Source organism: Prinia subflava, chromosome 17 (genome assembly GCF_021018805.1).
Source record: "Prinia subflava isolate CZ2003 ecotype Zambia chromosome 17, Cam_Psub_1.2, whole genome shotgun sequence".
Taxonomy (NCBI): domain Eukaryota; kingdom Metazoa; phylum Chordata; class Aves; order Passeriformes; family Cisticolidae; genus Prinia; species Prinia subflava.
Window position 1 is genome coordinate 8,670,274 of NC_086263.1, and position 27,271 is coordinate 8,697,544.

Consider the following 27,271-nt stretch of genomic DNA (forward strand, 5'->3'; position numbering starts at 1 on the left):
GTGACTACTTATCAAATTCTCATCTGTGTAAAACTATTGCTTGTAAACTGCGAGTTTATTTATTTTACACCTCTTTTCCTATAATGGATTGGTTGGAAGTTACACAACTAAGATTAATTTTATCATACCTGATGTGAGATTGGATGCAGCTTTTTATTCAAGGCCACAACTTTGCCACCACCATGATAATTTTTAGTTTTGTTTAGCTCATTTTCTACTGGTGCCTGGTTTCTTCCTCCCTTGTTGCTCTGGAAAGAGGCACATCTTTTCCTCTTGCTCATAATTTAAGCTACAGACAACCTAAACCCAGCCACCACAGGCACAGAAAAAAGGACAAACTTTACACACAGTGCAAGAGGAGAGATTCAGTTTTATTGTTTGCCTGCACCTACAGCTGTGGAGCCTGGCTGTGGGCATTGGACATGGACCTGGTGTTTGCACGGAGGATGGTGACTCAGCAGTGCCAGAAACTCAAGCAGCAGCAACAGTTGAACCTTTGGAGCAAGGGCACTTCCAGGAGGAGTCATTTGCCCTCCAGTGGCCACAGGGGGAGCCCTGTCAGGCTCGGCGGTAACAGCAGAGGCCACAGGAATCAGGAAGGGGCAGGACAAGATCTAGACATAAACCTACACAGTCTGTAGGATGTGCACCACGAGGCTGAGATTGCTTCTGCAGTGCAGGGGATCAGTGAACAAATGGAAGAAGCTCTTGTCATTCTGACAGGGAAAAGCACCTCCTCTGTGCTTCTTTGTGCCTGGATGAAGCTCAGGATACAAACAAAAAATCCATTCCCCCACCCAGCAGCTCATAGCACGAATCTGTGGTATTCCAGAAGTTTGGATTTACCCTAATGGGGACAATCTGCACTAATTCTGACATTTTACATCAATGCCCTTCTGCACAGCTGATGAAGAACACTTCCCCATGAATTCTCAGAGACTTGTTTATTGTAACTGCAGACTCTTTGGAGTTCAAGTTAAATCTGGACTACAGTTTCCATATCCCTCTGAGTGCCCTTCAACCATGCAACCAAAGGCAAACTAAAAAGACACTTCATCTCCATTTGATCTATTTCCTTACCAGCACTCAACATACAGCTTTCTCTTAAAGTAAATACATTCATGTGCTGTGTCATTTCTTCATTAGAAGAAACAATTTCCTATCCTCTCTTGGTTCTCTTAAAAGGTTTGGAAGATAAAAAGCTACTCAAGTTTCATTTGTTAATTCTCATAACCTTCACATCACACATGGAAAGCTGGCTTTTTCTTCCTTGTCAGGATTCTGCACAGCCATCTTTCCATGCAGGGCAGGGAAATATACTAATCTTCTATTTTGGCACCATTATTTCCAGTTTCTCTTTTAAGAACAGTGATGGAAGTGATTTTAAGCTGCTATAAATCAACGTCAAATTAGTATACACTTGCAGAATATGCTGTTAAAATTACTAACATCAAGTTATGATTTGAAATTTCGACACCAAAATTGCTGATATTAATTTAGAACCAAAATTTAAATAAAGCCAAGGAACAGCCAGAGAATTCTAAAGCCACCTGCTGAGACAAGGTATGGCCCAACAGGGTTATCAAATCTGATTATTTCACATTTGAATGATTTCCTCAGACCGTGTGTGGCTGCACCACAGCTTTGGCCAGTGCACCAGAGGACTGCTGCATTTGAGATGTGAGCAGAGGCAGAAGGCAGCTGCTGCTGTGCCCTCCCAGAGCTCTCCTCAGCAGCCTGGGTGCCCTCGTGGCTGCAGGCCTGCCCAGGGCAGGGCTCAGTAGTGAGGGTCACAGTCCTCCACCAAGCTGTCGGTGATGTAGCTGCAGTTCAGGACACTTTCGTAGTAGCTTTTCTCTGCAAACGTGTTCACTGTCCAGGCAATCACTGCAACTCCCCTGGAAGACCAGTACCTCACATAGTCCCTGCAAGGAACAGACACAGCCTGAGAGGAGCCCGGCACTGCACAGAGCTGAGGCAGTCAGTGCTGAGGCTACAGCTGAGTTTTGGTCTTGCATCAGCATCACATCAAGGAGCAACAGTGTGTCACCTTCTGCAACATCATCTTTTTGTGTTTTCTTATTGTAAACAGGCAAAAGCAACGAACACTTTTTGAGATTAAATGTAGGGTCTAACAGAAGGTAAAAATTCAGATTAAAAAATAGAAGCTAAAAATCATAAAACAGTGCAGAGTAAAAATAATATCAAGACATTTTATCCAGGACTAAATAAGCACATACTGTGTTAATCCCACCCTATATACTAACGGAAGAGAATATCTCCTGATATATGAGCAAACTAACACTTACTCAGAAATAAAATTTTTCTGTATGAGGAAGGCTGAAACCCCACACAGTCGCCACAAGAAACAGTGTAGGCCCCAGTCCAGAACGACATCCATCACCATGTACAAGAAATGCTTCCAGAAGGAACTGAAGCGGGGTGTCCCATCTCCCAGGTGACTCAGATGCCAGGGCCTGTGTGTCAGTGCTGTCACAACATTTCTGTCAGCTTGTCTCATCTGGGGGACCAAGGAGAAAAGACTGTAATTCATCCAAAAGCCCAGCTGGTTTAAATAGAATTTTTGAGAGATTAGATACAAAGTCCTAGCTTGCATTTACAACTCTACCAGAATCCTCCTGCTCTTCCCCTCCATCTCCTTTTGTAACTCTTTTAGAAAGAAGCTGATGATATTTTATAGGGTTTTTCCTTCAAATTATACTGAATAAATCAGCTCTTATGTTAAAGAAATTAAATAGCAATCATGCAACCTATAGAATGGAAAAAAAAAGTAAGTAGACTTGGCAAGAATGAGGAAAGAGTTTAGAAGAGTAATGTAGAATAAGAGGTTTATTTAGCAGGTACCTTGCACATATCTGGCCAGACACCAATGCACATTTGTCTGCACTGCTTTCAGAAGGGAGGGAATTGCTGTAGATTCCTATTTGCATTTAATGAGTAGAGTGATCTAGTAAGGCTATGCATTATGCTTCACTTGTTTTTAGAAAAAACAAATGGTTTTTTTTGTTTTAGAAGCCTTAGGAATTTGAACAACCCAAAAGTAACCTGGAACTGGGAGTTTAATACCATACAGAAATTCCCAGACAGGACTAAAAAAAACCACAAACAAACTTTTAGGAAACCTCACCTTATAAACAACGTCTGGCATAAAAGAACAGACTATGCTGCTGTTATACAACTGTGGAAATTCCTGGTAGAGTTGTTTCAGGATATCAACTGCCTGCAATTAGAGACACACAGAGATGTTATACATACAATCATATTTAATTTACACTGCAAAGTCGTTTTAGAACAATCTTAAAAACACTTCCCTGTTGTGTTGCAAGATTGAAATAGAAAGGGAAAAGAAGAAAAACAGCATCTTCTTTATAGCATTAACACAGAAATGACATTTTGGTTTTTTGCAAAAGAATTTCTGTTCATTACTCTATTTACAAAAATGAGTAGGATTCTCAGTGTTTGAAATACCCTTAGATATGTTGTGGATATAATTTTTTAGTACTACCTAGGCTTTAGTTCAAGAGGAAAATTATTTATTCCTATATTTTGCTAGGCTAAAGAAAAAAATATTCTAATTTATATAAAATGTTAGTGATGGATCATTTGCATCTGCTTTTAGTAATGCAAATTATAGATCCCTCGGAGGGAGGGATCTATGAAGATGAGGTTGTGACTCCCCTCAGCACAGCAGGGAATTCCCTTTGCTGTGTTTCTCAGCAGTGCTGTGAGCTGAGTGCAAACTTGCACAAGCCTTGTGCCAATTTGAAGCTGCAGCTTCCCAGGACAACTTTGGGTGGCACAGGCAGCAGACCTGGGCTTGCTCAGGTTAAAGAAGGGACTGCACCACAGGGACCAGCTTGGGACCAACACAACAGCAGGTCAGAAACATAAAGAAGGGCTGAGGGGAGGTGTCATGCTGCAGTGAGCAGGACCTGATTTGCATGGCCTTTGACATCAAAGTAGATTGTAAGATTGTGATGCATAGACTCCACAACAGCTTCTTTCAGAGTTGGTACCTTTTCATCTTGGAATTGGCTCCTGTAGAAACAGAGAACTCATTGGAATGCAGTCCACATACATGTGCACACACACGGGCCTGCATATCACCAACCACACAGGGCTGGGTCAGTTTGCTGCTGCACTGGTGCTGGAGGTGGGATCCAGTGCTCACTGGCCGTGTCCCACCCCAAAACACCGAGCCCAGCTCTTCACCTCCTTCCCCAGCTCCCACAGACAAGCTTCAGTCCCACTGCTGCCTTCCTCCTGCTCCTCCTGCACTGCCCAGCCCTGAGCCAGAAATGCAGATCCTGGCAGAACAGGCAACACAAACTGAGGATTCGACACAAGCAGCTTCACCCATCAATAAATCCCTCCTGATGGGGTGACAGTTCATTCACTGGTGACAGTGAGCAGCAGCTGCTCAGCAGTCACTCCTGTGGAAATTCCTGCTGGTGGCCCAGGTGATCGCCTTTCCAGTGAGACAGGGAAGGTACTCCTTGTGCCACACACTCACAGGTGGCACCAAGAGTTCTTCCTCTGAAATGGACCCACTTATGATAGTGCAGAAGTTGCATTGTTATCAAATTCATAGTAATGTATAAAAATACTTTCCCCTGCATACCCCTAAGAAGGACCTAATCAGCCACTAGGGTCACAGTGAGGCCACCCATAATCTGTCTAGCTACTCTTCAACAGTATCAACCTGATGTAGAATCCCCAAAACACAATTAATCAAGAAATACATGTGAATAAAATTAATCTTAGAAGTAATTCCTCTAGCCAATTCTGACATATCATGAAGGTCCCAGCACCTTTAGTGTCTTGCAGTCAATTTAGGACAAGCTTATGTAGACATTGACCTGTTTCACATTAGATGCCTGTGGATTTTGTCCTCGAAAGCTGGTTTATCTTGACTCTGTTTCACTGTTCCTAATGTAGTGATGGGTAAGGAGGTATAGTCTCATAATGGCTCTAAAATCAAATTAGAAGTAGCATAAAAGACTAAGTTTTAAATTTAAAAAAAAAATCATCAGTGACAGATCAAATCAGTAATTTTGTTCAAGAAATATTTTTCCACTATTGAAAGAGAAATTTCAGAATAGTTCATTTACCGTAGCCTGTGTTTTGCAGAGGGATTAAGCTTCCTGATTTCCTCAAAAGTCAGGTCCCGCAGTCTCCCAGCCCCATTAGTTGTCCTTTCAACTGTGTCATCATGCATGAGAATGGGGACACCATCTGCACTAAATTCAAGATCCAGCTCCACACCCGTTGCTCCATTCTCAGCTGCCTTAAAAAAAATTTTAAAAATCACATACACAACAGAAGAGACAGCTTTATAGATTTGATACAGGTACAGCTATAATTAGCTTGTATTTTGGTAAAAAAATAATGAAATATTAATGTACTTTTCACTTGTCTTCATCTGCAGAACAAATCAAGTTTTATCTAAGTCATTACTAGAGCATTCATAGATCAACTGAACCATCTAATCTATTTTACAGCTGAAGCCATAATGATTTCACCTCAGTCTTGGGACTGGAAATATTTGAGGATAAAAGGATCCTGCTCTCTCTTTCTGATGTAATAACGCAGGAGTCCTTAAGTTACATTATTTTCCAAAAGACAAGAGAAGCAAATGCCTACAGTTTACATAACTTACACTTTAACACTTAGTCAACTCTGTTTACCCTGTGTGCACCAAGCAGTAGGATGGATGCAGGCTATCCCTGCTCCTCCCTGAGGAATGGCCTTATCAGAGAGCAAGAAGCAGCCAGGCTGCCTTAGAACATTTCATACCCTCTGTTCCTGCCCTGGATGTGTCCCAAGAACCCTTCAGAAAAACACTTGAGTGAAGTGCTTACAAGACCAATTGCTCTGAAAAACAAATGCCCTCCTGGGAATAGGGACAGTGCACCAGAAAGACAAAACCTGGGTATGCACTAGAGGTTACCTACAGGTGTCTGCTACGTAAGGATTGTGCAGCTTCAGAATTTATCAGGCCTAAGCGTCCTGCCTCATGGAAACGTAAGAGATCCTCAGAGCACCAATGTCTCAACCTCACGGAAACACTAAATTCCAGAGACTAATAATCACTATTTCAAATTCTTAGAAAGAGACTGTGAACCCTGGCTGTGCATTGATGCCTTGCAGATGGGGCAGCAGTAAGTCACGGCAGGGCTGCACACAGTGAAGTTCTGGTACCAGATTTTCCCTCTAACTGTGGATTCTCATCACAGATCCTCAAGGTTTAGAAAAACAAACAACCTGTTACTGAGTTGCTGTCCGCTCTCCGTGTGCTGTGGCTATATCAACGTAATACAGTATTTCATTATCGCTGCACTATTGAAATATCCATCAGCACCAAGGCCATAACAGCTCCCACAAGATTCAGATCTGAGCTGAAGTTTCCTTTGGGATGAAGGCTCAGCCAGCCACACAGCTTCCAGCAGCTACCGGAAGGGCAGCCGGAGTTACTCCCGGTGAGGAGGGCTAGGTGCGGGAAGGATTATCAGACACAACCCAGCGGGCCCTCCCGGCTGGGCCCGTGCCCGCCAGCCCCGGGGCCCGTGCTGACCTGTCGGATGGCCGCCAGCGTGTTCTCGGGCGCGTCGTGCGCCCCGCCGCGGTGCGCCACGCGGGCGGGGGCGCCGTGGGGCCGCAGGACGCGCTGCGCGCTCTGGGGCGCCGCGGGCTCCAGCGACAAGAGCTGCAGCACCAGGTAGATCGCGACCGGCAGCAGGCAGGCCAGCGCCGGGCTGCGGATCAGCGCCAGCAGCAGCAGCACCGTCAGGAAGTTCAGCAGGCACTCCCCGTGGCACAGCATGGCGGGGCCGGGGCCGGGATCGGGATCGGGATCGGGATCGGGATCGGGGTCAGAGCCGATGCCGGGCCCGAACCGCGACCGCGCCTCTCCTCGGCCAAGGGCGACGGCAGCGCCATCAGCCAGCCAATCAGCACTCGACTGTCACCGCAGCAGCCAATCAGCGCCCGCAGCGTCCTCCCGGCCCGGCCGGCCTCTCTGAGGGCGGGCCCGGGCTCTAAGCACGCCCTCAGGTAGCGCCGGGAGGGGCAGTAAGGGAAATAAGGGCTATTCCTGATAGAACATGGGGCACTGAGGGAAATAGGAGCTGTTCCTGATAGAACATGGGGCACTGAGGGGAACAGGGGCTGTTCCTGATAGAACATGGGGCACCGAGGGAAATAGGAGCTGTTCCTGATAGAACATGGGGCACTGAGGGGAACAGGGGCTGTTCCTGATAGAACATGGGGCACTGAGGGAAATAGGGGCTGTTCCTGGTAGAACATGGTGAGGATAAAAATAAAGGGTGAAAATGGAAGGAAAGGTAACGCTGTCCAGGGAGTTGCAGAACACCCGTGTGTATGGAGAGTGTTGAGGGCTTTCCGCAGCTATGCCAGCAAGCTAATTAGAAATGTAACATCCACAGTGATTATTTGCCATTTAATTGCTGGGTTCGTTATATACAACATTATATACTGCACGTTTTGTGTAGCTGACTCTGCAGCCGTGCCTGCCCGCAGGCCGGGCCCAGGGGCCGTGGGAGGAGCAGGCGGTGCCTCCTGCCCGGACAGGGGCGGGGGCTGCTGGACAGGGACCGGCTCTGGGCCCCTGACAGCTGCGTGAAGCACCCGGAGAGACGGGCAACAAACAACCAGTTAAGGGAAGATTGGAGAAACTGGGCATGTCTAGTCTAGAAGTGGAATAGCAAAGCCGAGGAACTAGCAGTTCGTGTTAACGTAAGTGGTGGGTTTGACCCTCTTTTTGGTCTCTGTATCTGTGGGAAGGATGGGAGGCAACTCACTTTCCAGTGAGGAGCTCTGACCGACTAGAAGCAGAACAGGCATGAGGCAATCTTCTAAACTGTTGGGGTGGGTTATTTGGTGTTTTCTTTTTTTTTTTTTTTTTTAATTGCTGAGATGAATATTTGTCACATAGTGTCCTAGCTGGTTCTGAGCATCTCAGATACTCTGTCAGTGGTTTTGTGTTTCTGACAGGTAGCTAAAGAAAAATCAGAGATTTATATGGAGATGCACAACAAATAATGAACTAATTCGATGCTGAACACATTTTAAAAAAATCTTTTGATAAACAACAGCATTTGTTAAGATTAAAGATGAAGATTTTAAAAAAAACCCCTTTAAATATTGTTGAAGAGGTAACAGATGACAAAGTTGTTTTTTGAAACAAGAATGATCTCTTTAACAGCTCTAAGTACTAGGAATTAGATGCTTCCATATATTTAAATTAATTATGCCTGGGCCAAGGGCTGGCAAACAAGTGTGGATTTTCCTTCCACATGAGCTGCCTGCCAGGTGAGTGTTACCTGCTCCTGGACTGGCTGGACGGGCAGTGGCTGCCGCCCGGGGGAGGGATAAGGTGTCTGGGTGCTGCCCTCACGGCTGCTGTCCTTGTGGATGCTGTCCTCACAGAGCATGGGGACAGGTGCTCATATTTATCTTTCTTATCACGGCGCGCTCGCTGAAACTGATACCTGCGGCTGCACATTTGTGGGCCTGACTACACAATGACTGCACAGCCGTGCGGTATGTAATAGGATGAAGCAGAACGGACGATACCCGTGCTAACAGGGGAACTTGTCTGGGAGAGCTGTGGGTGGAAAAGGCTGGAAATCGGAGCACCGGCACGGCGCTCCATTCCCTCTTGCCGAGCTGGGCCTGCCTTTGCTGGGCGCTCGCCTAGACGCGGCAGAGCTGTCCCGCGGTGGCGTGCAGAGATGGTGACAGGCCACCCCCGGAGTCTGTCCGCGGCTCCGGGCGCAGGGGAGGCGGCGGGGGCGGAGCGGCGCGGGGCGGAGCGGGCGGCGCGGGGCGCGCTGGGGGCCGTAGTGCGGCGGCCCGGCCGTTGTGGCGGCGGTTGCCGGGGAGCGCGGGCAGCGCCGAGCCCCGCAGGTACCGAGCTGTTGGACGGGGCCCGGGGCCGTGCCGGGGCCCGGGTACCGAGGGGGGAGCGCCGGGGCCCCGGAGGGAGGCGATGCATCGGCCCCGGCCTGGGGCGGGCTCGGTGCCCCGGAGCAGGCGGGTAGGAATGGGCCGAAGCGGCGTGCCAGGGAACAAAGCGCTGTCAGGCCTTGCCAAGTGGTGCAGGGCTCGCTCCGGTGACGATTGGCAGTGACAGATATTTCAGCTATTTGGGCGCTTTTAAGAAGACAAGCCTGTAAATTTTTTTTTTTTTTTTTTTTTTTTTGTGGTGGTGTAAGTATTGGCGTCTGTTCATACAGGGATGTATCGACACGGAGGCTCACGGGAGTGAGACACGAATTCCTCTCAGTCCCCTAAATATGTAAAGGCTTTTTTTTTTTCTTTTTTTCTTTTTTTTTTCTTTTTTTTTCCCCTTCTTTTTCTTTTTTAAATCCAAGTGGGCTGCAATTTTTCTTTGGGCTGTTTTTTTTTTAATAGTTGATAAGGTCTCGTTGTGGAAGATCTCAAGGGTTTAGTCTGATGGAAATTAAGATTATCTATAGCAGGTGCAGTTTTATAAATTCTGATTATCTCAATGCTTGCTTTCTTCTCTGTGTACTTGTGGTCATCGTGTTTGCTCATATATGCAGATTCTCCTTTCATAGGGGAAAATAAAGAAGAGTTTTACAGGCTTTGTTAATGACAGGAAGAAGAGAAACGTAATTCAGTTTTCTAATGTAGAATTTGCTTCCCAAAACATAGTGACACAGAATTAATGGTGATGTTTTCCCTTCAAGGTCTTGGAAGTACATGGAAGAATAATGTTATTATTCTTTGCAGCTTAGATAACATGAAGATGGAGGACTATGAGGTATTCTGTAGGAAGCATCTTTCTAGAATCCAGGCAGAGGCAATAAAAGGAGAAACCTCTTTGACTGTTCAGAACAAAAGTATCTCCCCCGTTCAATTCTACAGAGTCCCTGTGCTTCCCCCTCTGGTAAGGCCTTTTTTCTCTTTTCCTCCCTGGTGTGCTAACTGTGCTGTTTGCACTGGCTTTGATGTGCACATGTATGATTCTACTGAAGGTGTCTGTGAGCTGTCATCTGACCTGCTGCTTAGTGTATTCAAGCATTCCTAGCCTTAATCTTACTAAGTAAGGGGTAAAATACACTTTTTTCCCTCATCGACTGCATTTCCGTTAATTTTTTAGAAGTTATCTTCCTAAGGGGAGTACAAATGTTGGTGGATTTCAGTAACGTTACTGCTGGGCTTCATGTCAAATCATATTGACATTTCAAATACTGGACATGTGAGTTAGTTTATTGGTGTAAAAAATGTAGATAAGATATACCAAAATAGTTAAAAGCTTTTAAGGAAATTTTTCTGCATGTGTTTGCATCTTTGTCTAATGTATTCCACAGGCTCATCAATTATGTTAAGTCATTCTGTGCTAATGCAAACAGAGCTAAGTGAAGATTGTTTGTAGTTCCTGCAATACGGCAGCTGACTTCCTTGTTTTAGTGATGGGAAGAAATGGGAGTCTCTAATAACAGTGTCCAAAAATAATGATACAGATGCAAATTGCTGTGTTGATATATTGTCATATTCTTCATTTTAAAATGCATAGATACTGTAACAGTTTTTAGAAAAAATGTCTGAATCCTGCATCAGATTGATACTGTACCATGTAATGTTCATGGAAAATTTTATAAACGCTGTTTTAAATTCATGTTCGTCTGCATGTGTGCCAAGAAGGCATTTTGTAGACCTTCCCTTAAAAAATTGGTTGAGAAGAAGCTGGCATTTAACATGCACACAAAATTTCAGGTGATTTCTGTTCTTCTAATTGTTTTGTTCTGTTGTTTTTCTTTTGAATTTATTTCTGTAATTTTGTATTGAAATTTACATTTAGTGATATAAACCGTGTTTCTTACGCTCTGTTTTGCAGCTTAGCCTTGAAAAGAAAAAGGAATTACAGCAGTATAAGGAGAAAGCACTGGACCTAGAGACCAGGAGACGAGAGTCCCGGCAAAAAGCTTTATTGAATCGAGTTCAGGAGATTGTAGAAAATGTCCAGGTAATGTTAGTCCAAAGCTGCCTCATAGATTTACAGAAAGTCACTGCTTATAGGCATTTTGAGAAAGTTTTGAGGTTTAATATAAATTAATTATATATCCCAAATATAAACATGAAATGAATAGCAGCTAACTCTCCAGAACCAGCATTTGCTAGTATTTCATGCTACGTGTCCTGATAAGTGATTATTTACTGATACTTACTGTAGTGTATGGGACTTGCTTTTCACTGCTTCTTTTGCTATATGCAAAAGACAGAGCTCACTGCTTCTTTTGTAAGATTGTTGGAAACAATTAAATTGTTAAAACAGGTGAACAACTCCCCTGTGTTAGAACTGATTTATTTTCAAGCTTATAGCTTAATCATAAAATAATCTACATTCAACTTCATGATTACAATATTAAAATTACCTTCACAACAACTTGAAATTCTCTTGTGTGCTTTAAACTTTTAAACAACTATTTTTTTCTTTACGGCTTCAATGATGAATTTTGTAGAAGTTTTAATTTAAACAACTATTAAATGCATCTAATCAAGGAGTTATTATATGTCTTTGAAGCAGCTGTGATACAGCCTTTAGATTAAACTGTTGCTTAAACAGTTAATACTGAGTTTGTTGAGTTACCAAGGTGGCAAACAACACTTTGTAGTTTGCATTATTTACTGAGTGTGTGTGGCAACAGTCAGCTGGCTTGGGGTTTGGCCAGCAGACCAGGAAAGTACGTTTAATACAAAAATAATGGAAGTTTTCTGTTGTATTTTTTTTCCAAATGTGTCCTTTTAATAACTGAGACGCAGCACGTAGGATAATTCTAGTGTGAAAATCCATTTAAACAAATGCTGGCTGGAAGTAATGTGTAATTCTCACTGAAATAACATTGGTTTTAAAAATTTCTTTTTAAGTTCAAGTGAAGTTTGCAGGAATCTGAGATTCCGATATTTCATTGAAAATATGTAATTTTTTAAAATCTTAATTTGCAGATGAGGAAAGGACCTAGCATGAGCGACATGAGCACATCAGAGGCTGAGAGTTCTTGCCCTGATTTGGATTCAAAGGCTTTGACTGACTTCACAGCTCTATCAGGTATCAATTCAGCATGTTCTCCTGAAAGGCACGGTGCCATGGACCTGGAAAAGACACCAGAACTTAGACCATCAAATGCTGCAGGGCAAATGACATCAAATGTGACAGAAGCAGTTAAAGCAGCAGAAGAAAATGTTTCTTCAAAGCCAAGTGGGAGCCGCAGCTCGGGAGCCGCGCCGTGTGCGAGGGCTGCCTCTCCTGACAAGGTGTGGAACAGGCTCCCGTCTCACGCTCTGCAGAAGCAGGAGGGACGAGTGGGGTCTCCATCAGATGAGGATGTCCAAGATCCCTGTGTAATGAGTCTTCAGAACCTGATAAAGAAATCTAGGGAGTACATAGAGAAAGAGCAAAGCAAGCGTACCTCAAAAAGTAATTCAAAGAGGAGTACGAGTGACAGTCATTCGGATAAAGAAAATGATGGTGTTAAAACAACTGACTCTGGGAAAGAGAGGGCAAAGTTTACAGGCAGAGGTTGCACTGCTCAGGCTCTTGATAAACCCAGTCTTAATAAATCAAATACCCTTCTTCAAGGTGCCCCTGCTCATACAAATAACACAAGTATGTCCACTTTATCCAGTTTTTCTAAAGTAGACATACCTATGAGGGTTGGAACGCCCCCTTTGGTGGATTCAGATTCAGATGAGGAATTGAAAAAGAATTCTATGTTTGAGCGTGACAGTAGCATTGTCAGGAGCCTCTCAGGCTCCTATGCCAAATTGCCAAGCCCAGAGCCAAGCATGAGCCCTAAAATGCACCGACGGCGCCCCAGACCTTTATCCATGGGACACATCATTATAAACAGCCCTGTGAATGCTTATGAGTTAAGTCCTAAAGGTAAGGGTAGAGCAATGGATTTGATCATGCAAGATCTTGCAGATAAAAACAATGTGTCTGAATCGGTGCCAAAGTTCATGGTAGACTTCACTACGGTTTGCCCTGGCAGAGTTCCTGGTGTGAGCAGGAATTCTTCAGGCCCTAGTGATGGGTTGGGGGTTGGCAAAGCAAATCGCCATTCCTTTGGGCTCTTTGAAAGCAGGGGGACAGTGTCTGCTATGGTGGAAGGACAGGTGGTGGTGGACAGCAGAGGCCCCTATAAAGCAGAGAACAGCACTAGCATGGCACCTCCAAAGGTGAATGAGCCCTTTGCCATCAGCCAGTCTGCAGCGACACAGAAGATCCTGGCTGTCAGTGAAGTGAAACCAGCTGCTTTGCCAGAAAACACGAAATGCAGTTCTCCAGTGGAGCTCAACAGATCTTATGATGTGGAAAATCCATCTCTGCTATTAATGCAGAGCAAGAATGTGCAACAGCACATGGATAATACTCCAAGTGTTTCCTCAGCAAATGAGCAGTTCCCAGAGAACCTTGAAAAGGTGAAACGTAGACTTGATTTGGACACTGACACCTTCCAAAAAGAAAACAGTTCCTGTGCTCTAGGAGTTGAAATGGAAGAAATGCAGAAGCAGTGGTTGCAAGAACAGAAATACCCTGTGGGATCAGTTTACATTACCAAGAATGCAGTCCTTGAAAATATGGCAAAAGGTAAAAGATTTTCTATGTTTGAGGGTTACTTCTCAGTTTATAAGTCTTTTAGATGATCTTTAGTTATTAATGTTTCTTTCTAGAAGCCTCATTTCCAATTGAATTTGACTACACAATACTGATTTCCCATTTCAATCTAGAAGTTGAAATTTAGTTTTACTAAGAAAATTGTCTTATGCCACGAGGTCCAAATAAGACTACTAGAAGAAAAGGTAGCCCATGTAAATTAAAAGAAAACCATATAGGTATTTTCTTCAAATTCAGGACTGTATTACTTCTGCATGTGTCTCTACTAAATGAGGCTGAAGTGGCATAAATAACGTTAATTTACTCCAGCAAGTGTAACAATTCTTAGAGCTGTATTTTCCATGTCCCTGTTTTAATACAAGCTTTTGGTGTTACTGCTTTTCCATGCACAAGTTCAGTTCACAATTATGAGCATGCAAATGTTTTGAAGGACTAGTGAATGATGGGGCTCTGTGCAATACTTGATATCAAAGACATCTTTTTTACTTTTTTACTTTTTACTGATGGTGCAAATTACCTCTGATAAAGGATGGGTGTCTCTGGCAAAGATCACATGGAAGGTATTTAATATTTGATTCTCTGTTACATATTTTCTCAGAAGATATTTTAAAAACTAAAATGCTGGCCTTTGAAGAAATGAGAAAGAGACTTGAAGAACAGCATGCACAACAACTGTCAATTCTGATGGCTGAACAAGAGAGAGAACAGGAGAAATTGCAGAAGGTAAGGTCAACAGGAGAAATTCTAAGCAAAGGTTTTGTGTTGTATGGAAGTTTGTCAGGAAGGAAATGGGTTTGAATGTCTATTCTGTTCCTTAGCAGAGTTAGAAAAATAGCCTCATGGTTGAATCTTCCTTTTGTAGGAACTGGAAGAGCGGGACAGAAAGTTGAAAGGAAAGAAGGTTACTACAACGGAAATAGAAATTTCCAAAGTGAATATTAACAGTAGGATGGAGTTGGAGTGGAGGAAAAAAAGTGAAAGTGGCTTGCTGGAAAGTGTGCAGTCTCAGCTGGAGACAGTCCATAACACAAACTCCACCAGCATTGGTAAAACTGGGAGGGAAGAATATAGATGAAGTGTTGTGATGTAATTTGTTCTACAGTGCTCGTCTGGACCATCCTCACTGTGTGGATAAGAGCAGTGTTCTTGCTCAGGGTACACAGAAGGCTGCTGCCCTCAGCTGGGGACAGCGCTTGTGAAAAGAAGTCAGTTCCATCTTTGTGTCACTGCCATTTAGCACAGGTTCAGCCATCCTTCAACTGTTCCGTGTACTGCATTTGTTATGTAACTGTTTTAGGGCACATCCAAGGAAAACAAGCTAAGAATAACCTCCTTTGATCAAGGATGAGGATGTGGATTTGCATCATGTCCCAGAAGGATTATCCTCGTGCCATGTAGCTCACAGCAGTAGGCCAGGTGGTCACATTTGTGTAGAAGGTTTTGAGGAGCTCTGCCAAGGGTTCCCAACAGCAAGACAATACAGCTGTAGCTGATGGAACACCTCTCACCTGTTCCTGCACATTGTGAAATGTTTTGTTGTGTCTTCTGTTTAGCAAATGTTGCATGGAAATCAATCAGAAATATTCAGCTTGCTTCTTGCATATAATTGACCTTGTAGACAAGGCTGTGACCCCGAGCTGAGTGTATCCACTGACACAGGCATTACTTCATTGGCAGAGTGTGCTGAACTGTGTGTTCTGCTTTCTGTGCAGGTTTTGCTCATACAACACCCAACACCTTTTCTTCGACAAGTGAAACTTCATTCTATCTCTGGGGACCATCAGGTAGTGGAGTTATAAAAACCTCAGTGTGCAGGCCAAGTAGTAGGATCAAAACTAGGTGGACTCAGGTAAGGGAAAAAGAATATTCATTTTTATCTTAAAAGGCCCTCTTGTTTTTGTAAGGTGCTGGTAACAGAAAATTTTAGTATCCATTCCTGTTTCAACTTTGATTACATAAGAGAACTGTGTAGGTTATTTTTCTTATTCATATATGCAAAATAATCATATAGCAGTATATTGCTTCTGTTAAATTATGGTGGGTACTTTGAGCCCACCCAGTCAAAGCTTTATCAACAGCTTTTTTCTTACTTGAAAACTTACGTCACTTGATGGATGTTATTTGATAAATAATTCACAATTCTTGCTTTTTTATAAAAAGTTTTGAATTTTTTTGAAGGTTTTCAGTCCAGAGGTACAAATGAAGTTCGACAAGGTCACTGCAGTGGCAAAGGGATTTCTCACTCGTAGACTCCTGCAGACAGAGAAACTGAAACATCTTAAGCAAACTGTAAAAGTAAGATCAGATTTTTTGTAATAGGCAGCTTCTTCTCCTGTTTGTTTTTGTTCCTACCTTCCACTGACAAATGATTATCCTGCATTTCTGCTCTCAGAAGATTGTGGGGCAGCACATGAACATGTTTGAGTGTTGCATTGCTTAGTGTCATAAGGTCCAAGCCAAACAAAGAATCTGTTTACTGTGTGTACTGTTTGTAATGATTGCTCTGTTATGAGGGATTATGCCTGGTGCTTACTCTTACTTTCCCATCTTTCCCAGGATACTCTGGAATTCATAAAAAATTTTCAGTCTGAAGCCCCATTGAAAAGAGGAAGTGTGTCAGCACAAGATGCATGTCTTCATGAAAGAGTACTGGCTCAGGTGACACAATTTAAACCTTCTTTTTTTTGGTCTTTCTTAGCTATTCTGCTTTTGTAGCATAAATACATAAAACCTTGAGAGTGGCTTTGCTTAGAGTAAAACATTTAAAGAAGATTCCATTTTTTTGCTTGACACAAAACTATTTGATTTCAAAAAATGGTTTTCAAAATTATGAAGTGTGTTGTTTAGACTGGAAGCAAAAAAGGCTTGATGTTCAAAACCATGGGCATGTAAACTTGATTGAATATTTAATTTGCATTTTAATGATTGTTTCCAGCTGCGAGCTGCTCTCTATGACATCCATGACATCTTTTTCACCATGGAGGCGTCGGAGAGGATGAATATTCTGCGTCACGACCGTGAAGTTCGTAAAGAGAAGATGCTCAGGCAAATGGTGGGTTATATTCCAGGGAATGAACTGTTTCAGGACTTTAAGTACTGAGTCATTTTGCATTTGAAAGATTCTTCCTCACCCTGTACAATGTTTCTTAAACCAAAGTTTCTAATTATGCTTCTGTAGGTAACTTTCTTCTGTATTCTCTCTTTTTTTAGGATAAAGTAAAGAGCCCAAGAGAGCGAGTGACGCTTTCAACTGCTACACAGAAAACTCTGGACAGGAAAAAGTACATGAAGTATGTGCAGCTCTCGCTTGGGTGGGGAGGGTTGGTGGAAGGGGTTCAAGAGAAGGAGTAGGAGGCACAGGAAATAGAAGTTTATGGAGTAACAGTTTCTTTGCTGGCATCTCTGCTAGGAAGAATGAGTAAAAAGCTTTCCAGGCGTGTGGTGTCTTGCTAATTGTATTTTGCTCTTACTTCTAAGAGACTTCTTGTTCATAAGGAGAAAAATGTTCTAAGTTGTGCATTTACACTTCAATGCAGTGGTGGATGCTTGCTTTATGGTTGATTTTGCAAACTGTAAAGGGTGCCCCAAGTGATTTTATCTGTCTAAAGTGCCTAGCTATAGAGACACTTGATAGAATATCCCTGGCAAAGTTTTTCTGGGAATGGTAGCAGATATTATGTTGCAACACACTGGACAGTTGTTACACTTGCCTGTGAGTAAAGAAGTGATAATCTGTAGCACTGCTCTGGCAGTATTATGTGTAGGTGTAATTCCTCTTGTAGGCTTTCTCTGAGTGTTTTTGTTTTAGATCTGGATGATGATTTGCTAATTGAAATATGTTTCAATACTTTTGTTTCTCTAGGGCTTCAGAAATGGGAATACCAAGTAAAAAAATAATCATCAAACAAAAAGCTCCTGAAAACCGGTGGGTGATGGTTACTTGTATTAAAATGCTTTTAAGAAACTGTCTTACAGTGATGGATTCTGTGATCTGTATTGTTGATTTGCCATCAATCAGCTCAATTCCTGCTACTATTACCGTGAAAATTAATGAAATTTGATTTACCATGGCCCAAGAAAAGGGTTTATTAGCTCATTATAAGTTAGGAAAAAATTTCTGTTGTGAGGAAACTTTTGTTCCCTGACTGTGTGATTGTTTGCTCAGATCACAGAAGTTGCAGTGTTCAATATGTGTTGTTCAGGCAGACAACAGCTGCTCTCTTATGAGGCCTGTCTGCACATTTATCTCGTATTAGAACTCAGACACCTGGCATCCCTGAAATACAGTTTTTATCCCATGTTTACCCAAAAGCTTTGAAGACATGCTGTCTACTCATACAGTGCAGCCTTCAAGGACTGCTGTAAGCAATTCAGCCCTTTTTTCTCTGTGTTCTCCTCAATGACTGGGAGCCCAAGGCACTGTTGAGGGATATCCATCTATGGGCTTTTTTTTTCTTTGTTTTAAATAGTGGAAGTAGTAATCCTGTTCTGGAATTTGAATTCCAGCCACTTTGCCTACATGTCATTTGCATTACAAAACCTGTTAGCCTTTCTGAAATTTGTTCTATGAAAGATGATGCATAATTTGGTATTTCTTGAGAGACTTCTATTTTTAGAAGAAAAAGCACTAATAAAAGTTTGTCTTTTAACAGCATTCTTCAACCAAACCAAGGACAGAATGCCCCGGTTCATAGACTGCTTTGCAGACAGGGGTAAGAGCACAGCATGTTTCTAGCCTAAAGGTGAAACTAAATGCAAAGTGCAACAACAGTGATTGATGAATGTTTACACACAACAGTACAACTGTTGTTCAGAGTAAAAATAATTACTTCTTTCACTATTTTGAGAGAGTGATGAAGCTTTGTTTTACCTTACACTACAGGAAAATATTTATTGTTGTCATCCTCTTGTGTATTGTCTTCATTTACACTGTTCCAACATTTCTATTTGTAACATTCATTCCATGAAGCTTTGCTTCCACTTAATGAAATATGTGTATTTTGATATGTAGACTGTAATGCCATGGTATCTAAACTAAATCAGTTTCTTGAATAGAGTTTTTCAATCTGTTCATCAGGAGATGTTCTCCTAATTAATGTATCTATGTAAGCCATAATAATCAATGGGAACTACACAGGTGCTCAGGAGGAGGCTCTGTGGGACATTGTAAAAATGTTTTCATGCCAAACACATTTTGATAGTTTCTATATTTTTGTATACAGCCTTTCAACTTCCTTGCAAGTGACTTATTAACTCTTTTATATTTAATTAGAACCCCTAAGACCACAGTGAATGGGGTTGAGCAAAATAGAAGGAAGTCCTCAGGGAGCAGAGTGTCTAACAAGCCTGTTCCAGGTGTGTAGAAAACTGGTGCTTGGATCCTACAATAAATAAGTTAATAGTATCTAGAAAAAATAAATTGGCAATATATTGTTTTCCTTTCCTTGTGCACCTGCTTTGCTATGCCTTTAGTCTAACCTATCTCTTCAAACAAACCTGCGCTGGTAACTGAACCATCCACTTTCAGATTCTATAAACACAGTATATAGAATGTGCTGCACAGCTCATTTGCTTTCACTCACCAGATGCCCAGTCATAAAAAAGATTGCCAGATATTCACTGGAACTGTTGAGAAATCGATAGTGGTCAAAAGAGACTTGGATTAGAATCTTCAATTCATTTAATTCTTAGTTCTCTACACACATCTTCAGCATGGAGCGTGTTGAAAGCACAGGAGGGACAGTTTCAGACTCCTCAGTGGGTGTTCATTCATCATACAGTCCCAATTTATATATATATATGTATATATATATATATATATATATATATTCCTCTACTGTCTTACAACATGTTTGAGTCTTAATGACCCAAGTTTTAAAAGTGGAGTATTTCTGTTCTGCCATACTGATTGAGAGATTACTGATTGGTTACTTTTTATATGAAAGGTTTGATTATAGTGCTGAACCTCTAGTAAATCACTATGAATGATCTTACACAATTTATATTTTTTAATTGGATTTTAAATTACTTGTGATAAACCTAGATTTATCCAAAGGTAAAGTGGTTAATAGGTTTTAAAACTATTTAAGATCTGAATTACACTTCATTCTCAAAGGCGAGTTCCACAAGTTAAGTATAAAAATTGGGAATTTGGGGGCTTAATAAGGGAAATGTGTAATGTGGTAGCATTTCAAGTGTTTTCCATAATGTTTTAAATAATCTGTATGTATTAAGGATAAAACCCTTCCTCTAAGGGAAATGCTTATTTGTTGCTGACCCAGAGCAGTGCTGGCAGGGAGTATCTGGGTGTTTGAAGGCAGTGTGTTTTACACTGTTTAAGTGGGATATTTTCCCAGATTCTACCTCATGAAGTCAAGGAAAGTGGCCACAGAAGGATGTATAGTGAGGCAATTTGCATAGATAACGTTGCAGTATCAGAGGGGGAAATAAAAGGCAGCTGATGAGATCACAACCAGAGTGTGTTCGTTTATTTTTCTGTTGTTAGTTCTCTTGACAGTGCTGTCATCACCAAAGCAGAGCAAGGCAATTGTTTGTTGGACTCAGTGGCACTACAGAAAAATTAACAAAGACAACAAATAATCTTCCTGAAATATAAAGCAGAAAATAAAGTAAATAATATAATTTTAGCAAGGTAGCCATTAAGGCAAGTGTTCATCTGCAGGTTTGCTACTGACTAATAAATGAGTGTGCTGAAGAACAGGGGCAACAAAACAATCAAAACCACTACGAGTTACAGAGTTAAAGGGGTTGTAAAAGAGTAGTAGTGTTAGGGTGGTGTCAGGGTCAGGTTTGGCACTGATTCCAGGTTTGGATGCCATTCCCAAACTCCTGTGATTCATACTGAGCTCATAATGAACCACAGTGGTGTTTACCTTGTGTCTGGTACCAGACATGCAATTAAGCATTCAGCACTCTTCTGTGTTGGCAGTGTGTGCTGCTCTCCTAAGGCAGTCGCCCTGTTTATCTTAGTCATAATTAGCAGAGTTGTGACAGCTCACACTTGGCAATGAAAAAAATCCTTTGGGACAGATGTTCAGATTTCTCTTTGCCTTGTTGCTGTTTGTCAAATATCTGGAAAGTCACTGACTGCATTCTGCAGTGGCCTCCTTGGAACTTCAGGCAGATGTGGCTAACCAGTTGTGTGCTGGTTGGTTCTGGTTGCTCAGTGTAACCTCGTGTAGAGCTTGGACACCACACATGTTCCTGTGGTGCAACACTTCCATGTGCTCCTTCAGAAATAGGCTAGACCTCTACTAAATGAATAGAAATGCATTCTGAAATGATTACGTGGGCATGAAAGAAACAATCTGCATAATTTTGCAATAATGAAAAAACTTAATTTGAATACATTTAAATAGAATATAGTTTTCTTTATATGGATGAAATGTGAATAGTGAAAAGTCTGGCAGTATGTTAAACAGGGTCTTGATTTAATTTCTTGTCTTCGTCCATTCCTGACTACCAATTAAATTGTGCTTATTAGAGGGGCAAAAAGGGAAGGAGGGCTAGTAAAATACAGCTATTACAAATATATTCATATAAAAACATTATAAATACATATGAGACAAACCCTCAGAAGTAAATGATAACATACTTCTCCAACATTTTTTTCTTTTGTTCTCCTGAATGTTGTTTTAAATTCTGTCTGCAAAGTAGCTTTAATGCTACTCAGACTGTTTGTTGTCTTTTTCTGGCAAGAAGACATTTTGTTTAGGGACCAAGTGTCAATCCTAAACTTAGTTTTTGTTGGTTTTTACTCCTTCAATTCAATGTTCTGTGCTTAAGAGAAAAGTACAGACTCATAAATCAGTATATTTTTTTTAAGTTCAATTGGTTTAAATCAGACCGAGATGTTTGTCGGTAGCCTGCAAGTGGGGCCAGGCAGGGCAGTGGGATTTTTGAACCCTCGTGCTATTACAGTAATATCCTGTTACTTGTGTGTGATTTTTATGTCACTTGGAGGACCCTTGAGGTGAGTTAAGGGGTAGTGTTAATCACTAAAAAAGCACGAGGTCTGTCAGCCTGGTTGTCTGTCCTGCGAGACCCCAGGTGATCTGAGGAGCCCAGCACTGAGGTGGGCTGGGCCGGGGAGAACGCCTTTTGTGTAGTGGGAGCCTGTTGAGATGTGGGGGCTCTGGGCAATCCAAAGCTGCTTTGGCTTGTACTGATCATAGCCCCAGATGCCTGTAAGCACTGCAGCCCTGACCAAGAGTAACTAAGAGCCTAAAAAGGACTGGCACTTCCTCTGTCACATTCATTTACTGCCTGGTAGTCATTCCTTTTCCATGGCTGTCTTCCATTCCCACTGCTCTGCACCCTGTGATATGTTTTTCACTGCTTTGTGGAAATGTTTGCTCACACTGCTGCACTTTCTTGGTAACTGCTTGAACCTAAAGAATTCTGAGTTGTGCTACTTCTTAGCAGCCTGCAGTGCTGAACCCTCATTACTGGAAGATACTTGTGCTATGCATAGTATAATACAGATTTTTAAATGTATGTGTGTATGTATATACTTGCTCCCTCTGAAAGACTTTGTTTGTATATTTATTTATTTTTACTTAAGCATCCTTCGTTTTATAAGGGCTCTGCCTGATAATTTTAATACTACACTTCTAATTCTGATTGTCTTATTGACATATGGGAGCCTAGAGCTGTCTCTTGTTTTAATTAATCTGACAGAAGGAAAGAGTTGTCTAAGTATTCAACTTGTATAATATTTTTAAATTGATAATTTGTTTAAAAGTAATACATGGCATAGTTAAACTTATCAGCCATTTCATTTATCTTGGTTATGCAATAGTTCTTTTAAAATTTTGTGAATTGTGGCTGTAGTTGTTTTAGAGTACCAGAAAAGAAGATAGAATAGTTATCAAGTAGGGCAATAAAATGTCATTACTTCTAAACCTACAGGTAGTTTTCATAAGGCTTTTGAGGTGTAGCATTATGAAAACTGTCATTTTAAAAGTAGTCACTGAATGCATAATACTACTTTAAAAAAATTGTCCTCATTTTTTTCAGCTATTTTTGTTGGATAATCCTGTTTCAAAACACATTACTATTAATTGTAAAACTGTAATGTTTCTACTTATTTTTAGGAGCATATGCAGGAAGAACCCAAAGAAAGAAGCCAAATGTTGTGACAATTTGAGGAGACAGCATTCACTGGGATAAAATGGCTGTGTTTTAATGATGGCATTCTCAGCACTGTTTTTTAATATTGCATCTTCTTTACATATGTGTATATTTAGACATTATAAACTTACTTTGTCATTTTCAGATGACACATTAACACAATCAAATTGAAGCTGCTTTGAAGCTCTGATGCTTGTGGGAAAATTGCATGTTAGAACTTGTGTACAGACTAGTATTAATATATAAAAGTATCATAATTTTGTTTATTTAAAGACTACCACAGGGCAACATGAAGGTTATTTGCAACTTTTTCACATTTTCTAATTCTGCTGTCTGACATAGCTTTTTGCATTACTTATATTTTAATTTCTGTGTATGAGTGCCACCACAAGTAAGTCATGGGTATATATTTAGTTTCGTATCATAAAGTTAAAGCAGCTAAATGTGAAAAAACCCCCCAAACTTAATTTAAACAAAAGTGAGTTTTCAAGTCAGTGAATTTGTCAGCAGCGGTTTTGAATGTACTTCTGCAGGAATGAGATTAGCTCGATTTCAGTACTAAAGACCTTGTACCAAATGTTTTGTGTTTCTGCTGAGCTGGATAGACGAGGTCCAGATCCACTGCTGGGCTGGTGGACATATTTATACTGACCAAATCAAAAATGTGCATTTATATGTGTGGTAGATCAAACCACTCTACTGAAAGAGCCCTGGGTTTTTATTGCCCTGCTGTCTACTGCATTTTCTTATGGTAACAGCATCTGCCCAATATGGAGATGTGTATGTTCTACAAAAACTTCAGAAGATTAACTGTGTTACCATTTCAGACTTAAATAGTTATTTCAGTCTGTAATAGTAATTCAGATATGCTGCATTTAATTGACGACAGTTGCAGTTTTTCTGAGCAGTTTATCTTCTGCTGTGATCTGACAGACCCTTGTACTGAAGTCATGATTTCTGCAGGTGGGAATTCCTACCAAATCCCAACACTTCCATATTCATGAATATCTAACATTAAAAGATCATGGTTCTATTTTACCTTAGTCTTCCAACTGATGGATATTGTCCATCCACTTGAGGACAGCATAATTCTCCACCTTTTAATGAACTTGAGACATGATATTAGCAAAGTTCTAGAGAGAAAGCCTTGGCTGTGTGATCTTTGCAGTAGAGAACTGATTACCAGAATGTAAATTAGGTTATATTTTGTTATTTTCCCAGTGTCAATACAATACAACACATTAAACTTTTGAGGCTTCATAATGTGTTGACATGAATGTAAGAGAACAATGGCTAACTGAAAATTTCATTGTGGTAAATCACATAAAAGAGGAACATTAATAATGGATGAGGACAGTACCTTCATGGGCAGTGATGAGTGGATTGGCTTGACTGGCACCAGCTTGTGGCTTTTATCTGCCACCAAGTCTGTCCCCTGCAGCTCATGATGCTGTTCCAAACAGGTGTTACACCAGGCACTAGCTTACCCAAATACATGCTTGGAAAATGGAAAAACACTGCCCAAGCACCTGGAAGAATGACACTGCTCGGTTTGTTTGAAAGCCTGGGGCCAGGGGGCTCTGCTAATGGTGTAAACGTAAGAGTTAACACCAGTGGAAGGCCTGCCTCTTTCATACAAATGCTGTGGTGCTTTAAACTTTCAGTTGTCACACAGAAAATGCCTGAGGCAAGTTTCCCGCTCACCCAGTGGGCATCAAAGTTTTAGTTCCCAGCTTTCCTTAGGAGTGGAAAACATCCCAAGAGGGGAAGAATTTACAGTGACAGGAGTAACCCGTGTCACAGACGACAAAAGGTGCTGTTGATATAGCAGCACTAAAGATGGATGTTTTTATTGGATGTTTTATGTGCTGTACTTATTATTAGCATAGGCAATATGTTGATGCACAGATAGGTTTAGTGTGTTAGCAGAAATGAATGTTTCTCTTCTCTTAGGGTTTCACATCTAAACCTCTTGTTCTTCAAGCATGTTTCCAGTGTGTAATAAAGCATTATAGCACAAGGTTATTTTTTTTTTTTAACTTTCATGAGGCCTTTCTCTTGACAAGTGCCAGAATTTGATTTTGTACTTGCTGTTTTGTATTTATACATATTTATCTTTTTATTTTGTGTGGAATTGTGATACCATTGCAAAAGTCTATTTATTTTTGTACTTTATTTCATTTTCACCGGTCTCGCTTTTTACTTGGAGCATTCTGCACAATAAACTCCAACCCTTTGCCAAGCGCTGCGTGTCTGCTTTGTGCGGGCCCTGCCCGCCCTCAGGCGTTTCCCGCGCTACGGCGGGGGGCGGGGCTGCCGGCGGGGGGCGGGGCTGAGGGCGGGGCTGCCGACAGGGGGCGTGGCTTCAAATGGGGGCGGGGCTGCCGACAGGGCGCGGGGCCGGCGCGCGCTGTCATGTGACGGGGCGCAAGATGGCCGCGTTTCCCTGGTGAGGCGGCGGGCACCGGGAGCTGCCGGTTCTCCCCGGCCGGCTCTGGGGGGCTGTGGGCTCCCGCGGCTGGGCGGGGGCTGCCCTCATGCTCGGCCACCCTCACACCCGGGGGGCTAAGGGGTGGCGGCCACAGGGGAAAGTGCGGGGCCTCTCCGCCCGCGGGGTTCGGGGCAGTCCGGCCTGGGCGGACTGGGACCCCCGCGAGTGGCGGGGGCAGCGGGGGCGCCGCGGCTTCGCTGCCGTGGGACCGCAGCCCGGCGCTGCTGTCTGAGAAACGCGAGGGTACAGATCGTGTTCTTAACACCCTGGCGTTACACCGCGCTCCGCGGGTGCCGGGCCGGCGCACAGCTCTGCGGAGGGCCGGAGCCGCAGCTGTGAGCCGGGTGCTCCCGTTATTTCCCCTCAAACAGGCGGGAGCTCCCCGAGCGCCGCCGGCTGTCCCCGGGGTGCTGCCATGGAGCGTGTCCTGCTCGGAGCGAAGGGCCGGGCGGGTCCCTGCTGCCCCGCCCGCCTCGCCGCTCCCCGGGCGGATGGAGCTCTCATTCTCTGTTACCAGCACGGTTTAACCTCTGTTAGTTGTCTTTCACAGGCTCTTTAGGAGTAGACAGGGGCTACAGAGAGGGGCAGAGTCAGCTTCTAGCAACGTGCATTTACAGGAAAATGGGTACATCTGCGTAGGACATGGAATTAATCTAGTATTTGGTAAAGGGAGGATAAAATAGGCACTCCTTTAACAAAAGCAGTTGTGAAATAGAGCGAAACAAAGCAGAGCAGCAGAGATGCTAAAATATTGATTTTTACATAGTGCAGCAATGAGGTAACAGCCTAATAAATAAGTCTAGTAACACTGAGATAGAAGTTGCCATGGGGAATAACCAGACCTTTACCACAGTAAGATGTTTCCATCGTGCTGTTCTCTAATACTGAAGATATTTTCATGCTATGGGGTTTAGCAGAACCCTAGCTATTTTTAAGCAGTATTAATGCTAAAAAGCTGTTTTGCAGATTTATTGTCTGCATAGTCATCAGTCTGCATATGAGGGGAAAAATAGCACCTGTTGGTGCTGAAGAGTTGTATTAATGTAATGTTCAAATTAAGCAAATTTTTAAAAATTACATATGTTAAAATAGTATATAAAACAATTTAAAACATAGGGCTACAATGCATTTTTATAATTCATTCAGCTGAGATAGTAGTGTGTGCTATAAACATTCCCAGGATCTTGAATGAAACAGAAAAGAACAATTAGCACCTCTGCATGTTTCAAAGATTATAAAAGAGTACAACTAAATGGCTGAAAGTAAAATTCCTCCAGTTTTAGTTTTATGTTATCTCAGTAGAGAGAAATTTGGATCTTCATGTATACTTATTTTTCAATATGCTTTTTTTTTGTAAATAAGCATCTGTATAGATATAGGATATGCTTCTCTCTTAGTATGTGGTTATTTATGTGCATGTATACTTTCACTCTTTAAGGCATGCAAGATCAAGGAACTATGTGTCAGAATCTGAAGTGTGCAAACTGGAATCTGTACCCTTGGATTTTGGCGATTACCATCCACTGAAACCCATTACAGTGAGTTTTTTTGTGCTTTTGGAAAATGAATCTGAATTCAGACTGATTGTGTTCCTCTTTTTATGGCTGTTCCTTTATAATTAAAAGGCTTTGAGGTTGGTGGTGGTACTTGTGAAGTTGCTTTCTTTGTTATTGGCCTGTTTTAGAGACATCAAGGTTTATTCTGTTTGCCCTTTCCAGAAGTTTGCTGGTGCTGTTAAGTGTCAGAAACAGTCTCCTGGCAAACAGAGCACCTCCAGCTTGTAGGTTTTCTTGGTTGCATTAAGTGCCAAATAATGGATAAATTTAAAATCAAATTGTTGCATTACAAATGACCTGCATAATTGCTTGATGTAAGGTTTGGTTTTGGGTTAGCTTCCAGGCAGCTGCGTACTTTAAAACATTTATAATTTCTTTGATGTG

General features: G+C 42.1%; 3 protein-coding genes across 8 annotated transcripts in view; 2 read left to right on the plus strand and 1 right to left on the minus strand.

Moving 5' to 3' along the window:
• Positions 1 to 353: 353 nt before the first annotated feature.
• Positions 354 to 6,974, minus strand: GDE1 (glycerophosphodiester phosphodiesterase 1). 2 transcript variants are annotated; one of them, XM_063414696.1, is made up of 6 exons: positions 6,596 to 6,974; positions 5,133 to 5,308; positions 3,954 to 4,059; positions 3,149 to 3,241; positions 2,310 to 2,521; positions 354 to 1,925 (listed from the first exon to the last, which is right to left on the minus strand). In XM_063414696.1, the coding sequence occupies exons 1-6, from the start codon at positions 6,842 to 6,844 to the stop codon at positions 1,778 to 1,780; spliced, it is 984 nt and encodes a 327-aa protein (XP_063270766.1). In that variant the 5' UTR covers positions 6,845 to 6,974; the 3' UTR covers positions 354 to 1,777. The 2 variants fall into 2 exon arrangements, with proteins under 2 accessions (XP_063270766.1, XP_063270765.1); XM_063414695.1 differs by having other exon boundaries at positions 5,133 to 5,304; positions 6,596 to 6,727.
• Positions 6,975 to 7,630: 656 nt separating this feature from the next.
• Positions 7,631 to 25,082, plus strand: CCP110 (centriolar coiled-coil protein 110). Of its 5 annotated transcripts, none has more exons than XM_063414677.1 (15): positions 7,631 to 7,776; positions 9,799 to 9,955; positions 10,907 to 11,035; positions 12,016 to 13,660; positions 14,286 to 14,410; positions 14,550 to 14,733; positions 15,400 to 15,536; positions 15,866 to 15,982; positions 16,244 to 16,345; positions 16,623 to 16,739; positions 16,898 to 16,977; positions 17,550 to 17,612; positions 18,340 to 18,399; positions 18,960 to 19,042; positions 22,804 to 25,082. In XM_063414677.1, the coding sequence occupies exons 2-15, from the start codon at positions 9,809 to 9,811 to the stop codon at positions 22,854 to 22,856; spliced, it is 3,042 nt and encodes a 1,013-aa protein (XP_063270747.1). In that variant the 5' UTR covers positions 7,631 to 7,776; positions 9,799 to 9,808; the 3' UTR covers positions 22,857 to 25,082. The 5 variants fall into 5 exon arrangements, with proteins under 5 accessions (XP_063270747.1, XP_063270743.1, XP_063270744.1 ...); XM_063414673.1 differs by lacking the exon at positions 7,631 to 7,776 and adding an exon at positions 7,777 to 7,908; XM_063414674.1 differs by lacking the exon at positions 7,631 to 7,776 and adding an exon at positions 7,777 to 7,908 and having other exon boundaries at positions 14,289 to 14,410.
• A 150-nt stretch (positions 25,083 to 25,232) lies between these two features.
• Positions 25,233 to 27,271, plus strand: part of VPS35L (VPS35 endosomal protein sorting factor like) — a 43,573-nt gene continuing 41,534 nt past the window's right edge. The window contains exons 1-2 of the mRNA XM_063414679.1: positions 25,233 to 25,289; positions 26,770 to 26,869. Of these exons, the coding sequence (XP_063270749.1) occupies positions 25,273 to 25,289; positions 26,770 to 26,869 (117 nt within the window). The 5' untranslated portion in view covers positions 25,233 to 25,272. The remainder of the gene's footprint in view (positions 25,290 to 26,769; positions 26,870 to 27,271) is intronic.

Excerpts from the sequence above, each read along its gene's own strand:
- GDE1 (XM_063414696.1), bottom strand. The coding sequence starts at position 6,844 with ATGCTGTGCCACGGGGAGTGCCTGCTGAACTTCCTGACGGTGCTGCTG. Across the intron at positions 3,242-3,953 it reads TCAAAGGCCATGCAAATCAG|GCAGTTGATATCCTGAAACA; the intron begins GTCCTGCTCACT and ends CTCTAATTGCAG. Across the intron at positions 2,522-3,148 it reads TGCCAGACGTTGTTTATAAG|ATGAGACAAGCTGACAGAAA; the intron begins GTGAGGTTTCCT and ends TTGGTCCCCCAG.
- CCP110 (XM_063414673.1), top strand. The coding sequence starts at position 7,883 with ATGAGGCAATCTTCTAAACTGTTGGG. Across the intron at positions 13,661-14,285 it reads CCTTGAAAATATGGCAAAAG|AAGATATTTTAAAAACTAAA; the intron begins GTAAAAGATTTT and ends ATATTTTCTCAG. Across the intron at positions 17,613-18,339 it reads CAAAAAGCTCCTGAAAACCG|CATTCTTCAACCAAACCAAG; the intron begins GTGGGTGATGGT and ends GTCTTTTAACAG.